The sequence below is a fragment of the Gavia stellata genome, chromosome 25, assembly GCF_030936135.1.
Source record: "Gavia stellata isolate bGavSte3 chromosome 25, bGavSte3.hap2, whole genome shotgun sequence".
NCBI classification, from domain to species: domain Eukaryota; kingdom Metazoa; phylum Chordata; class Aves; order Gaviiformes; family Gaviidae; genus Gavia; species Gavia stellata.
This window is the reverse complement of record NC_082618.1, coordinates 4,400,295-4,414,452: the sequence shown is the minus strand read 5'-3', so window position 1 is coordinate 4,414,452 and position 14,158 is coordinate 4,400,295. Positions and strand designations below refer to the sequence as shown.

The following is a 14,158-nucleotide window of genomic DNA, read 5'->3' as shown; positions in this document are numbered from 1 at the left end:
GGGCCCTGAGGGTGCCTTAGTTTAACCCACCCGCAGCATGGCAGCGTGTCCCACCAGAGGCAGGATGCTGGGCCGGCCGGACCCTGCCCTGGCTGCAGGGCGCCGCGTTCCCATGAGCCGGTGTCGGACACTGCTCCTGCTGGCCTTGGGGCTGGTGCAGGCTGGTGACAGGGAATGATGACCGTGCTTTAGGAGAGGAGGAGGAAGAGGGTGCAGGTTCGTCGGTCAGTGTGGATTCTGCCAAGAGAGAGGTGCACAGTGATCTCTGGTGTCTTGCCCCCCGTTGCCCCTCTTCAAGCAATGCTGCCATCCAAGATGCGATGTCAATCCCACATCCTGCACCCAGTGCTGCCCCATGAGCCTGCCTGCCCTGGGAAACGCTGACCGCAGGTTAGACGTTCCAGCCCACAGCTCAGATCCCCTCCACGCCTCCCTGGAGCCCTGCTGAACTCCCAGGGGTCTTGGGATAGCCCTGAGACCCATAGCCCTCACCCCTGCCAGCCGTACGCTAGCAGGGCTGGGGAAACACCACTCACCTCTCACTGCGTGTTGTCCAGCTCCTTTTGCTTCTTATGCGACTTTGACTGGGGGTTAAATGAGAGAAAACAATGATTCTTTTACAGACCTGCCCCTTTCTAATGCCAGGGAAAAATGTGGTTGAACAGCAACTTCTAACCCCAAATGTATAAGCATAATTTCAAAGGAATTTGAGGGGAGCTGTTTTCACGTCCTATGAAAGGCCACGACACATCCCACGGTCACGGAGATGTTCTCAGAAAGCAGAAAAGGGGACATTTTCCAGTTTGCTAAAGCACTGATCTGTCCCTGCTTCGCTTAAAGCAATGCAGGTGTCACCAGATGCTGGAATATCTGGGGATAAAGGGAGGGAATAAAGCTATTATTAGTCACACAGAAGATCTCTAGCATTTTGGAGAGGAGATTCATGAATCCCAATCTCTGACAGTCCCAAGGGCTCAGAATTCCCACTACCTCAGGAAGGTGCCTGGTTGCTCCTCAATATATTGTGTAAATGTTGCAATATATTGTATAAATGTTGTTTGTGTTACAGCATCATTACCCATGTACACATCCACACTCACACCCGCGAGACTCTCTGCAGGGGAGGGACTCGCTGTTACTTACAGGCTCCTGTTCCGCGTATTTGAATTTCTTCTGCTTGTAATAGTCCCGTCCTTGGAGAAAATGCAGCAGGAGCAGGTCGCAGAGCACAGAAGCCTTAAATCAAAGTGCAGTTAGGGTTGGGGCTGCCCTCCCGGCTCACCGCTGCCACCTTGTACTTCCCGCTTGTTCCAGTTTGCCCCACAAATTAGGGTTCCTTCTGCTTCAACCCACAACGTGGCAGCTGAGAAAGAGCGTACAGCCCCTGAATGTCCATTTAGGACAGAAGTGAAGTGTGATGGGTTTAATACTGGGCAATTTAAGTCAACGGAAGTTAAGAGCTTCCACTTTAGGTATATGCAGAGCACAACACCCTTTGGGTCATGCCAAAGTCTTTAATGACCGTAACCAAATAGGATATTAGTTTTCTGTCATGCATGAAATACTGCCCATCACCTCCAAAACCCGCTCAGTACCAGCTCTAACTTGAAACTATTGATGTGGCCCCGCCAGGAAAGCCTGCTCCCCTCACTTGGCAGGGCAGCAGCTCCTGCTAGCAGAATTCACATCAGCCAGTGGGCAGCAGGAATATTTTCCAGAGCTAGCGAGGCAGGAGAGCACCTCCTTTCCCCCTTTTGCCCGTCCCCTGTTGCCTGAGCAGGAACCAGTATTTCACTGCTGCTCAGGGGCGCTTCCCCATGGATGTCACAGGCAAGGAGAGTAATTCGAGAGTCTCCATATAGAGGCTGGAAATATCTGAACTTACCACTCCAAAAATACCAATTCCAGAGCCGATTGTGGTCATGGTCGGGATGATGTCAAATTTGCCTGCCTGAATAAAATCAGAGAAAAGTGGTGATATGTTACAACCACCCCAGGAAAAAAAAAGGTGCCATAGCTATAGGCAGGGCTCAGCTAAAGAGCCTTGCAGCAACCACAACTGCAGCACAGAGAGAAACAAGAGCTGGGTAAGAGCTGTTTTTAAGCTCATTGGTCAAAGAGACAAATATGGTAGGTTGGTTTTAGGCTGACACAAATTGAAATTACTGTGCTTCCTGTATTTTTAATTAAAAAAAAAAAAAAGAAAGTATACCCTTTAAATATTCCCAGCGGGAACACAACGAGGAAAGCTTTCTCTCCCAGTGGGAAGAAAAAGACAAAATAGAAAAATGCAAATGTTCAGCTTTTGGAAATACTAGTGAAAGGTTTTGATTTTCCAGAGTTGCTCCGCAATCCATCATGATAATTTTTGGGACAAAACCACTGACCTGAGGAAACCATTCGTGTTGGTTTTCCTGGCCCCATGAGACCCCGGTGCTGTGTTACAGAGCTGGTATCTGCCTGAGGACATGGCACTGCTGTCCTGGGGAGCTGGGGGCAAACTGCCTGGCCACCCTTACCTTGCCATTCACCAAAATGTCGAACCGGATCCCAAACACCTTGTAGAGCGTCCTCTTGTCTGTCCCATCTTCTTTGTAGTATTTGGCATATCTGTCCGATTGGATGGTGAGCGTTAATGGCCTGCCAGGGTGTCTAACAGCTCCCTACAGCCCAAGGGCATCAGGATCTTGGTGCAAGCAGGACAGGGGTCTGGGGATGCACCATCACAGACCTGGTCCTGACCCTCTCTTTAATCCCCCCGAAGGAGCTGGGCTGTTGGCACCTCTCCCCTCTGTGCCTCAGTTTCCCTGCCTGCAAGTTGGAGCTAAAGCTCCTGCTTGTGCTGATACGTGATGACCCCAAGTGCTACGTGACAGCAGATATTAGTGCAGCACTAGTGGCAGCTTCACACAGAGCAGAAGTCAGAGCAGCAGCTCATGCCTAAATGTCATGCTGTGGCTGAATGCTTTGAAGTGTGGGAACACATGAGATGACCCTGCACCGTCTCCAGTCTTCCAAGGGGCTTCCCGAGAGCTCAGCTGAGCAGGAGAGTCTGCAAGGGCGAGGAGATGTCCAGGGAAAAGCAACGGGATAATTTTGAGGCCAAGGGATGGGTTATTACTTTTCTTATGACATTCGAAAGAGAGCACTGCTGCCCGGCACTGTAAAGGTAGTGAGTATTTTGGAGAACAGTCCCTGATCTTCCACCATCCCTGGAGTGCTGTGGGATCCTGAAAGATGTCACCTCTGAATTCTGCCTGGAGAGTTAACAGGGGTCTCCTTACCTGAAGTTGAAGCCCGGTGAAACATTACTGTCATCGTTGTAAAGGCCGTGGAACTGGTAAATGGGTTTGCAGTAGCGGACGGGCCAGTCGAGGTCACAGTTCCAGTCTATGGTGATGCCCACCACTCCGCCCTGCAGCCAAGAGAGGAGTCACGAGGTTGCCCCGCTTGGCCCAACCTCCTTGCACATAGCCTGCATGGAGGAACTCCTTCTATGCTCAGACGTGGCCTTTCTCGATGCTACAAGGTGCCCTGGGTCTCCAGGGTACGTGGACCCCACCGCTGCCTCAGCCCTCTTGGGCAGCCTCGGCCTCGTGCCTCGTACATCACCCTATGCGGAGGTGCTTGCTTCTGCCCTAAATGCTGGATACACAACTAAATTCATGCCCTCTTGTTCCTGGTCAGCAGCCCGTGCCCAAGGCATGGTCCTGAGAAACAGTGCCCACTGCAGATCCCCCACGGTCCTTGTGGGACAGCCTTCCCTTGCCTGATTTTGTCCACGAGATTCACCTTTCTTGCGGCTTCACCCTGCCATCAAACCATTAACACCCCAGGGAAAATCAAAGGCAATTTAACATGGTCACAGAGGAGAGTGAAATGAACCCATGAAAATTTGAAGACGACCTCCTCTAAGAGAAGTGGCCACCTGCTAGGAAGTGAAGCAGTCCCTCCTGAGCTCGCTCCAGGTTGTAACTAGCTGTGCCTCACAGGCTCGTCTTTTTGCACCTTTAATATATGCAATTTTTCTTTTTTATTTTATTTAATGCCTGGCAAAGTTAGCTGAAGGCCCTGCAGTGCAGAAATAGCAGGTACTCTTGCATACCACCCTGAGAAGCGTTGGGCAAAGCTGCATTTCTGAGCCTGGGGAGAGGCTGCAGTTTGCATTGTGCAACGACCAATATTTGACCATCCAGCTGAGGTTTCCGAGCTCAGTCGGATGGGATTTGGCCACACAGCTCTAGTCATTCATTGCACAAATTAAACTAAACTGAACCCTGGATTTACTGCCAGTGGGTCAAATCCTGTCAGTCTTACAGGGGAGTTTCCAAGAAAGGCTTAAATGTTAGACCGTGTCCAAGGAGATTCATAATCTTTAAGAGCTAATTCTGACGCTGCCTCGCAAGTCCTTGAGAAAACAGATCCCTCGTGTCTCAACGGTTTGGGGATGATTGCTCTGTCGGTGTCCCCCTCCCCACGTTAGCAAGAAAAATCATTTGAAATTGAAGTACCTTAACAGCCAGGAAGGTAAAATTTTGACCCGATTCCTTCACTATGTATCCCAGGTCAAACACAGGGCATAAGGAATCGGTGACTTTGTGATAGGTGCATTTCTTCAGGTACTGTTTGGTAACGCTCTCAACCAAATTGCGCCTGTGAATGAAAAAAAAGTGAGAACCAGCCTGAATAACCCAGTAATTTGGATGGGAAAGGACCTCTGGAGGTCCCTGGTGCAACCCATTGCTCAAAGCCAGGTAACTTCAAAGCTCAGGGATTCGTCCTCCTCCCCCACGTGCTCAGCAGACCCTGCACATGGAGAGTGGGTCCCTTCCTCCAGCCCTGCCTGGTTTCCACCACCCCATCAGCGACTCGTGTCCCCGAACCTCCTCTTGCAGAGGAAGCCTCTCTGCTGTTTGCTCTCCTGCAAATGGTCTCCACCTCTGCTGTGGGTTTGCTGCTTTGCCTGCTGCCCAAGCCCATTTCTTCAGTATAAATCTGCCTGTCCTCACCTCTTCTAGCAACCCCCTCTCTCCTTCCCCAGCTTTGCAAACCCTCCCGTGGCCTCCACCATCCGTCCCGGCTGCCTCTCCCGTTTGCATGTCAGCTCATCCATGGGCTCTGCCAGGCAATGCTCCATGCACCAACAGTTTTCATCTGGGACAGCTCACGGATAGTCTATCCCACAGCTTTTACATTTAGCTGGATTTTGCTGCCTCCTCCAGAAAGGGTGAAAAGGAAAGGACAACGTCTTGCCTTCCACCCCACTCCGCTCTTTCACCTAAAAATAGTCTTTCTGTGAAGCCTCCCTGCCCCAGATGGTTTTGTAAGACTTGTGCCTTGCTCAACCCCGTCCCATCCTTTTATGCTCAGCAGTTAATTAGCAGCAACGATCAAAGGCAGGAAGTTTCCCCATGACCCCAGCTGGCTCCGGCTCAGCCCCTTCAACAGCAGCCAGCCCGGCCGCCCTCACTTCCCAGGACCTGCTCTCCCCACCATGTCCCCCCTCCCGCCTGCCCTTGCTCAGGTTGCCACCTCTCCTTGCTGCTGGGGGGGATCCCCTCTCCCAGCCACCTCTCGGGGTGCAGCGCAAGGTTGGCTTGAGACTTTGCCAAGCGTGCTGGCTGTCAGGGCATTTAACCTTGGCTATAGCACAGGGACGCGATCGGCTTAGAGAGAAGAATCCGCCGTCTTCAGCACAAATAGCTTCTGTTAATTTGTTCCAAATCAGATATATAATCAGTGTCATCGCAAATCCTCTTACGTGTGCACCTTCAGGGCGGCACTGTTTCCAGCGCTGCCTGGAAGGGGCCGACCCTACAACCTGCTGCAGAAACGGGTGGGAACCGTGATGTGAAGAGGGGCCGCTGCTCATTTTTGGGCACCAAGCTTGTCCTGGCTGCTCACACCCCACTGGGCCATGTAGTATTTTACTGTTATCTTCAAAGAGGAAAAGGGAGAAGAAAAATGAAGAATCAGAGAAACTGTATGTGAGTCATCTGAGGGTAACTCAGGGGACATCAATGCCAGAAACCTTCTTTCATGTAACCACAGCTACAGGCTGAGGTGGGACAGATTTGGGAGGGAAACGTCTCTGGTCCTATCAGCTAATCTGGTGATCAGTGCAGCAGTTAGAGTAGACCTGGGCTCACTGATGAGGGACGGCATTCTCTTTATCAAGCACCCAGCTACACCCATGGTTTCCCCTGAGGGACGCGGCTGGGGGAACTGAACAGAAGCCATCCCCCCAAACCTCCTCTTACCTGGACACCTTGAACCTGGGGAAGGTGATGCTGTTCTTGATGAACAAGGTGAACTTCTCCGCTTCTGACAACAGGGCAGGGCTGAAAAACACAAGTGTTAACATTTGCCCATCACTCGGCGCTCTGTCCGCTGGGCTAAGCCCCATTTGGTGGAGATTCATCCAAACTGGGATGAGCAGGACCCAGAAAAACTGGTCATCTCTTCCCTTCCCTTTCCAAATGAAAGATCCAACAAGGTTCAGAAAAGCCCCAAGGAGGGATGGAAGCGCCTGTTAGGGGACAGAGAGGGAGTTAGGTGCTGGTATTTCAGTTAAGAAACCCCAAAATCGCAGTGAGGTGGCTGGAAGAGAGCTCAAGGGCCTGCATGCTTCCCTGGGCTCCTTGGTGGAGCTGTGGCTGTTCCTGTGGCCCCCCAAGACGAGGGGAGGCAGGAAGAAAAGGACTTTGCGTCTACCAGGAGGTGCTTCACAGGGGCCCACGGAGGCTGGAGGTGAAGAACATCTCAGGTGCAGAGTACAAATTTACTCTGAAGGCAAATGGGATAGATGGGGGCTGCTGGTCCATGCACAGAGCACCCAGCAGAGATGGGGTAAGCTGCCAGCAAGGTGGGGAGCAAACCACATCAGGAGAGACACTAACTCCCTGGGGACACCAAGCAGCATGTACAGCCACGGGGTCTGGATCGACCCAGGCTGTCCTGGCAGCAACCCGCAGAGCCCCAGCTTGCCCTGCCCTACACAGAGTGCTGCTGGGTGCAGCTGGGGTGGGACCGGGATGGAAAAGGGGGCAACAACATCATTCCTTACCTGGGAACATGGTCATCAACTTCAACGGGGCACCAGCCAAAGATCTCGCAGGTCTTCACAGAGCTGTTGAAATGCACACACTTGCCTGTCATGAGCCCTGTGGGGAAGAGAGACGGCGGCTCACGCCCTTGGATACTGGGAAATCCCAGCCTCACACTGGGATGGATGGGATCTGGTTGGAGCTTCAGCCCTGCCACAGACATCCAAGGCACAAATTACTCAGGGCCTTGGTGCCCCTTTATAAAAAGGGTAATTAATTGTGGCCTTTCAGCTCAGAGCAGTGGTTTCTCTTCCACTATGGTACAGGGGAGCAACTGGGCATTTTTCTTGCTAAAATACACCTCAGAAAATGCTGAGCTGTTAGAAGGATAGCAGTTTGGGGGAAAAGGTTTAGTCTTGATTAATCTTTTGTTGGCAGAACTTTTTACAGCTCAGATATCTTTCAGAAGAGGAAATCAGGACCAGCCCAGGTGGGACCCTCACCCGGGATGTCAGAGGCTTTTCCCAAAGCCCATCAGCTGGTGGTCCAAAGCAGGTCCCCCTGCCAGACACCCCAGCCATGCGACTTCGCCGGAGCACGCTGTGCTCAGCGTGTCTTGCCAGAAATGTCAGTCACACAGAATCACAGCATCACTAAGGTTGGAAAAGACCTATAAGATCATCAAGTCCAACCATCAACCCAACCCCACCATGCCCATAAAACCATGTCCCACAATGCCTCGTCCACACATTCCTTGAACACCTCCAGTGATGGTGACTCCACCACTTCCCTGGGCAGTTTATTCCAGTGTCTCACCACTCTCTCAGTACAGAAATTTTTCCTAATATTGAGTCTAATATCGGTGCCGGAGCCTCGGGGCCACGTGCTGTACCTTGTCCTTGGCGGCTGTATTTCCCTTTGCTGCAGTCGCTGTCCCGCGTGCAGAGCCCGGCATCCGGCAGCTGTTGGGAGAAAGCAGGCAGCCGCCTCTCAGCATCACACCCCGCGGTTTCGGTCCCTCTGTCCCTCCTGCCTCACCACGCAGTGTTTTCCCCGGGAGAAACGCCGCTCAGCTGCAGCCAGAGCCTTGTCTATACACCGCTTCCCAACCAAGGATGTCCAGATTAAGCAGGAAAAAGGGGGGATTTCTTTTTTAAACTCCAGGCAGATGCTTTTATTCAAGCCTCAAGTTGGCTCTGCTTGATCATCTCAAAGGGAAGAAAATTTAAATGGATGCTGGCCATTTTTCAGCAGTATAAAAGCCTCCACATAGAGCTTGCCAGCCAGGAATGATAATATGGGGCCAGGCTCGGGCTTTCACCAAGCCTCTCAAGGTCAGGAAAACTCCTTCCCTAATGCCACCACCACAACCACCCTAAATTACAGAAGCTGAGACGGCTGATGGAAGCCAGTGCATTTTACCTCCGGGCAGGTTCCTTGTTTCTGTCCAGGGGTGACAATGAAGTTGGTCATCACCACGAATGAGCTGTCCCCCTGCAGAGACACAGCCAAGGAGCTCGCAGCCAGCACAGCATTTTCGGATGGAATCTCTGCGAGGAGCCTCTCCCTGGGGCAAGGGGTAGGGGTACCCAAACCACTGGGGCATGTCCAGGCGGACGGCACCTTTCTTCCTAACTGTGGGTCCTCTGCCCTCCTCCGCCACAGCTTGGGAAGCTGGTGGTGGCCCTGGGGAGCTGCAGTGCCACCAGCCCCAGGGACAGTGGAACACCCCCCTTGCTACCCGAGATGCTCCTCTGGAGGCACCGGAGGAGCTTTGATCTTTTTAGAGGCAGCCTCAAACATGCCCCATTGACCATGGGAGGTCCTAAGCTCCCCAGGGGTGATCCATGGGCAGAGGTTTGTGTCAGGAGTAACGTGCTTTCCGCCACAGGGACACCATGTCATGGTTAGCCCCATGGAAAGCCTCCGCCAAGATGCCCATCGGCACGCCGGCACATGAGGAAAAGCAGCCGTCAGGACAAAATCAACCCCCCTAATGCACGCACCCTGCCTCCTTACCTGGGGTGGGAAAACATAATCCACCACGTCCCAGATGTGAGGGCCCATGACGCTCTCGTTGGTCAGCGTCAGACCTTTCAGCTTCACCGAGACCGAGCTGACGATGCTGTCCTGAGACTGGTAGCCCTTCTCGTAGAGGAAAACCCACCTGGATAGGGAAAGGTGGTGGGGTGAGTATGGCCACCAACGCACATCCGCAGGAGCCCAAAGTCTATCCCGCTGCTTCTACCCCCAACCTGGGGCTTTATTTGCTAAATTTCCTCCAGCTGGATGAGGGATGTGGTGCTGAGCTCTCCCACCCTTTGCTCAGGGTATGTGGTAGCTGCAGGACCCGACTTCTACGGTGGGATGATTTATTCTGAGGACTGGGACGCATTTTGTGGTTGAGGGGTTGTGAAGGCAGGCGGAGAAGGGTGGCCATCCACCGTTTGGGATTAAAGCCTATGGCAGGTTTGCAGCTTGCTGGGCTCAGCGACTCACCCGGACCCGCCTGATCCACTTCACAGGCACTCTCCAAAAATCAGTGCCTCCAGGGCCAAGACAGGGGTAAGCCTGGAGACGGCTCACATCCAGGGCCGCCGTTCCCCATCCAGCAAAGGGAACCGCAGAGCCGTGGCCCTGGGTGCAGGGTTGGGGACGCTGCTGTGGCCGGCATGGGGCTCTCCCTGCATTTCCCAGCTCATCGCGCAGCCATTAGGGCCGGCTCCTGACACTATTTAACCTATGGCATAAACAAGCTGCTGCTGGACTAACTCTGGCTCAGGGAGACTATAAACATGGGTGAGCAACCATGTCGGGTAGTGCTCCCGGCATCGCAGAGCGTTCCCGGCACTAAAAAAGGAGCGATCTGGTTTTTGTCCCTGCTGCCACGGCACCAGTCCCGCTGGCCACGACAGAGACAGCGTGTTTCCCATGGGATGGCCCGTGACACCAGGCCGGCATGTCAGCCCATCCTCGGGCACCCAACCGATGGGCATGGGGGAAACAGGGGAACCCCAGGTGCTGCCCAGAGGTCTGCCCTGCAGGTGCTGGACCTTATGGGGACCTCTTGGGGAAGGTGCTTTTTGGCTTGCAGCCCCATTGGCATCCTGGGACAGGGGCCGAGGGGACATCAGGGATGGCATCTGCCCCAACACCCAACACAGCAATTCAGCACTACTGCCACCCCAGCTGGGACCCCCAGCTCCAACCTCCTCCTCCAGGGCAGACGGCCATGCTGGGTTATACTGGTTACACTGGGCATCTTCCCTGATGCCCTTGCGGCTGCAGGAGGCTGTGAGCTGGGTGGCACCATGGCAGAGCATTTCTCTAAATCTGTCTCCAGCGCAGCTTCTGCCGCTGCCACCCAGTCCCTCCCCGCGGAGATGACTGTGAGCACACCGAGCTGGGCAAGCCACTGTGACACAGCCTCCCCATGGCAGGGCAGGATGCGGCCCCCACCCTGCCACTGAGCTGTGGTCGTGGCAAACAAGGCATTGTTTCCCCATCATGCTGTAAATGCCACATCGAAACCTGTCCAGGTGGTAAAAGTCCCCTGGTGTCACTCCCCAACGTGGCAGAGTCACCAAGCCCCATCCTGCGGCTCAGCCCGCAGCCTCCTCGCATGCGGGATTTTTGGGAAATGAAAGCCAGAAAGTGATGTCCAGCATCGTCTGGCCAGCAGCGATACCACCTTATCTCAGCGTATCAGCATAAAGAAGAGCAGATAGAGGACAGAGCTGCTCCCCAAGGGTAACACCGGGTCTCTTGGCAGGGTCAACCCCATGTCCCTCCTCTGCACTGATGGCACTGCCACACATCCCTCCAGCACAGCCATGCATCAGCACACATCCCCACGAGCATCCCACGCCTGCTGCCAAGGGGGACCAAAGCTGGGGTAATTGTAAATAAATAAATATCTGCCTGCCAAACTTGCTTTCAAAGGAGAGAAAAATCTCAAGCATCGTGGCTCGGTGCAGGCAGGGAAGCGGAGGCAGTGCTGCAGGCAGCGAGGGAATGCAAATGGCTGGTGGGGCTATGGGTGGCCACACTCACAGGCAGCCCCTTGCTAGCGGAGCCCGACCCCATGGAAAGTGCAAAAACTTAGGAATTACAGCCACTTTATGCCAACCTCCTTCCCTCTGCCCCTGGCTGTCACCCCCATGCTGGTTCTCTTTGCTCCCTCCTGGCTGCCTGTCCCGTTTTAGCTGGGTTGCTTAAGCCACGTTTCCTTAGGAAGTCCCGCTCTGAGCAACCGTCTCTGCCGGTTCCCCGTCCGCAGGAGCGGCTGCCTGCGGCCGGGTTTGCTGGAGCCCTGGGGCTTCCCAGGCTCAGCCCTTAGGAGAGCCAGCGCTGCTCCCAGTACCACCAGTCTGGGCCAGACCTTTTGCAATGGAGCATCCTTGAGACCTTGGTTTGGCAGCAGTTTGGGATGAGGATCATCCTTGTGAGCCAAAGCACCGGTGAGCAGGGTGGGAGTGACACGGGGGTCCCACAATGACCCCCTGGGAAGCTTTTGCCCCTTTCCAGGGGATCTGGGCTAAAAGCCAGGATGGGCACTGCTGCTCCCCGCAGCTACTGACTTGCACTGAGCCCTGGGAGCGACTGCCTCTGCTTTGGGCTGCACTAGGCACCCTGTGGCCCCAAAATACCCATTTTTTCCAGTTCATGGCCAGACATCCCCTCTCCCTGCAAGCCTCCTGCCATGGGGCCCTTCCCAATGGAAAGGTGCTGGTCTCTCGAGGGCTGAGCTCACAGCAGCCATGAGCACGGCGAAAATTTTTGCGCCGTTATCAACCATCGCACCCCACAGCATGACACATCGCACCATGCTGCGGGGACAGGGACCGAATTGCCGTGGCAGGAGCCGCAGCCCCGGGACACCCGAGGAAACACAGCCTTGCACGGCTCAGAGCCCGCCTGCTCCACTCGCTGCCTTTCTTAAGCAGCTGCTTTTGCGCTGCGGCTGCTCTTGGGGCTGCCTCCCACAAGCAAAGCAAACCAGGGATTTGGAGCGAGGCTCCGTCCCGGCCCCAGCCGCTGGGCTGGCCCTGCCTCCCCGGCGGGGCGGTGGATGGGGAGATTTATGGTCCTGTCTCGAGCCGCTTGGGTCTCACAAATCACCGCGCTGGCCCCAGCTGCCTCTTATTTAATATAAATGAAAATAAAAATAACAACAGATTCTCAGGCCACCGTCCAGCAGCTCAAGCAGGATTTGGATGCAGCTGAGCGAGGAGCCGGGGCCCCGGTGTGCGGAGCGGGGCTGGGCAGGGATAAGCCTCCAGCCTGCACATGCAGCAGCTTCTGGGGAGGACACTGGGACCGGGCGGCCATCTGGAAGACCCATGGTGGGACACTGGGCAGCACAGGAGTGGCCACGGCCAGGGACACACGATGCCATCAGCGATAAACCTCCCTGCATTGGGATATAGGGGATATATGAGCCCCTTCGTCTCCACTGCTTTTTAACCCGGTGGCAAAGCATTAATTTGGGGGAAAGCAGGCGCCAGGGAGCCTTACCCGATGATGTACGCCAGGACGATGAGCTGGATCAGCCGGAAGGTCAGTCCCACCTTCTTGTTCCTCACCAGCACCATCCTGGGGGTGTCATATTCGAAGAGGAAGGCGGACACCTTCTCCATGCACTTCTGCCCCATGGCTGCGCCAGGGCTGTGCCGCAGCCTCCCGCCGGCCCCACTGCTCGCCTCGCCGTGGGTTGGGCTGTGCCCGCCGCCGCTTGAGCAACTCCTCTGGTTGCAGAGAGGAGGAAAAAAAAGAAAATAAAAATGCTATCGGCGTTGCTCTGTGCACATCTGTGCTGTCGGGTTTCCTCCTCTGCACAGGGACGGTGTTTCCTCTTCCTATAAGCTCTGGGCTGGGAGCAGCTGGTGCCCTACATGGTCCGGGGGTGGGAACGGGGTGCGGGAGGGTGCAGGGCCACCCTGCTGCCAAGCCCACGTGCCACTAGGACGGAGCCGCCCGCCCGCGGGGGAAGCACCCTCGCCCGGGCAGGGGCCCTCCCTGGGGACGGAAGGGCTGCGGGCAGGGCTCGGGCTGAGCGGGGACCACGAGGCATCCCTGGGGGAATCGGCGGGATGGAGGAGATGGTGGGGGTCCTGGGAGAGGATTTTAGGAACTGGGGCTGGGGTATCATCTTTCCTGCCCCAGCAGCCACCGCAGGCTGTGGGTGTCCCATCCTTGTCCCTAAACCCACGTCTTGCTCTGTCCCCCAAAGGTTGCCCCAGGAAAAGGGTCGGGAAAGGGGAGGGTGGGGGCACAGAAACCCCAGCCCAGCAATTTGGAGCTGACCCGTGGGGCAGCTGGGCGCCCAGCTTGGCCCCCTCCTGCGGTGAGGCTGCCCAGCTGGGGCTTGGCCGGTTCCCAGCGCTCGCACGGGGCTGGGCTGGGCGCATTTCGAAGCATTTTCAGCATTTCCAGCATTTCCTGAAAGGCACTGCCATGAGCGGGGCCGGGCAGGCGAGCCTAGGTCACAGCGAGGGATGCTCGGCAGGGTGGTGCAGGCACCGCTTTAGGTGAATATCACTGAGAAGAGGCTGGATTTGTGCATGCCGGGCGGAACTTTGGGGGCCGACATGGTTGCAATGGGAAGCTTTGGTGGGGCTTTTGGCTCGTTGCTGGGGAAAGCACGGAGGCGGTGGATGGGGGACTGCATCCTACCAGGCAGCCTCAAGGGCACAGCCCCGTGGGGTGGAGCTCTTTGCTGGGGAGCACTGAGGCTGGGGAGGGTTGTTGCTGGGGGAAACAGAGGATGTTTCCCCCAAAAAGCCCAGACCCTGGCAGCTTCAGCACTCCCCGCGAGGACAGGCTCCGTCCCGTGAGCCCCGGTTCATCTGCTGCCTCCCGTGACCTCGAAGGAGGTGCTGGCTGCCCGTGGCCACCGAGGCTGGGACAAGGTCCCTCTCCGCAGCAGAAATGTTTTTGGAAATAGGGAAAAGTTTAACCTGCTGGGATATATCTTTTCTTTCTGGAACATTTCTTTTAGCATCATCACCTCTCATGTTCAATTGCCCATCACTTGGCATCACGTTGACCTTACGACTCCGTATTTTACAGACCTGACAACCGCAAAACAAGTGGAACGAATCAATTGTCTT

At 55.2% G+C, this 14,158-nt stretch overlaps 1 protein-coding gene across 1 annotated transcript; it reads right to left on the bottom strand.

Annotated features, from left to right (window-relative positions):
- Positions 1-539: 539 nt before the first annotated feature.
- P2RX1 (purinergic receptor P2X 1) lies at positions 540-12,700 on the bottom strand. The gene is made up of 12 exons (XM_059829375.1): positions 12,564-12,700; positions 9,066-9,213; positions 8,469-8,540; positions 7,939-8,008; positions 7,067-7,163; positions 6,261-6,341; positions 4,512-4,653; positions 3,285-3,415; positions 2,520-2,610; positions 1,886-1,951; positions 1,144-1,236; positions 540-584 (listed from the first exon to the last, which is right to left on the bottom strand). The coding sequence occupies exons 1-12, from the start codon at positions 12,698-12,700 to the stop codon at positions 540-542; spliced, it is 1,173 nt and encodes a 390-aa protein (XP_059685358.1).
- Positions 12,701-14,158: the final 1,458 nt, after the last annotated feature.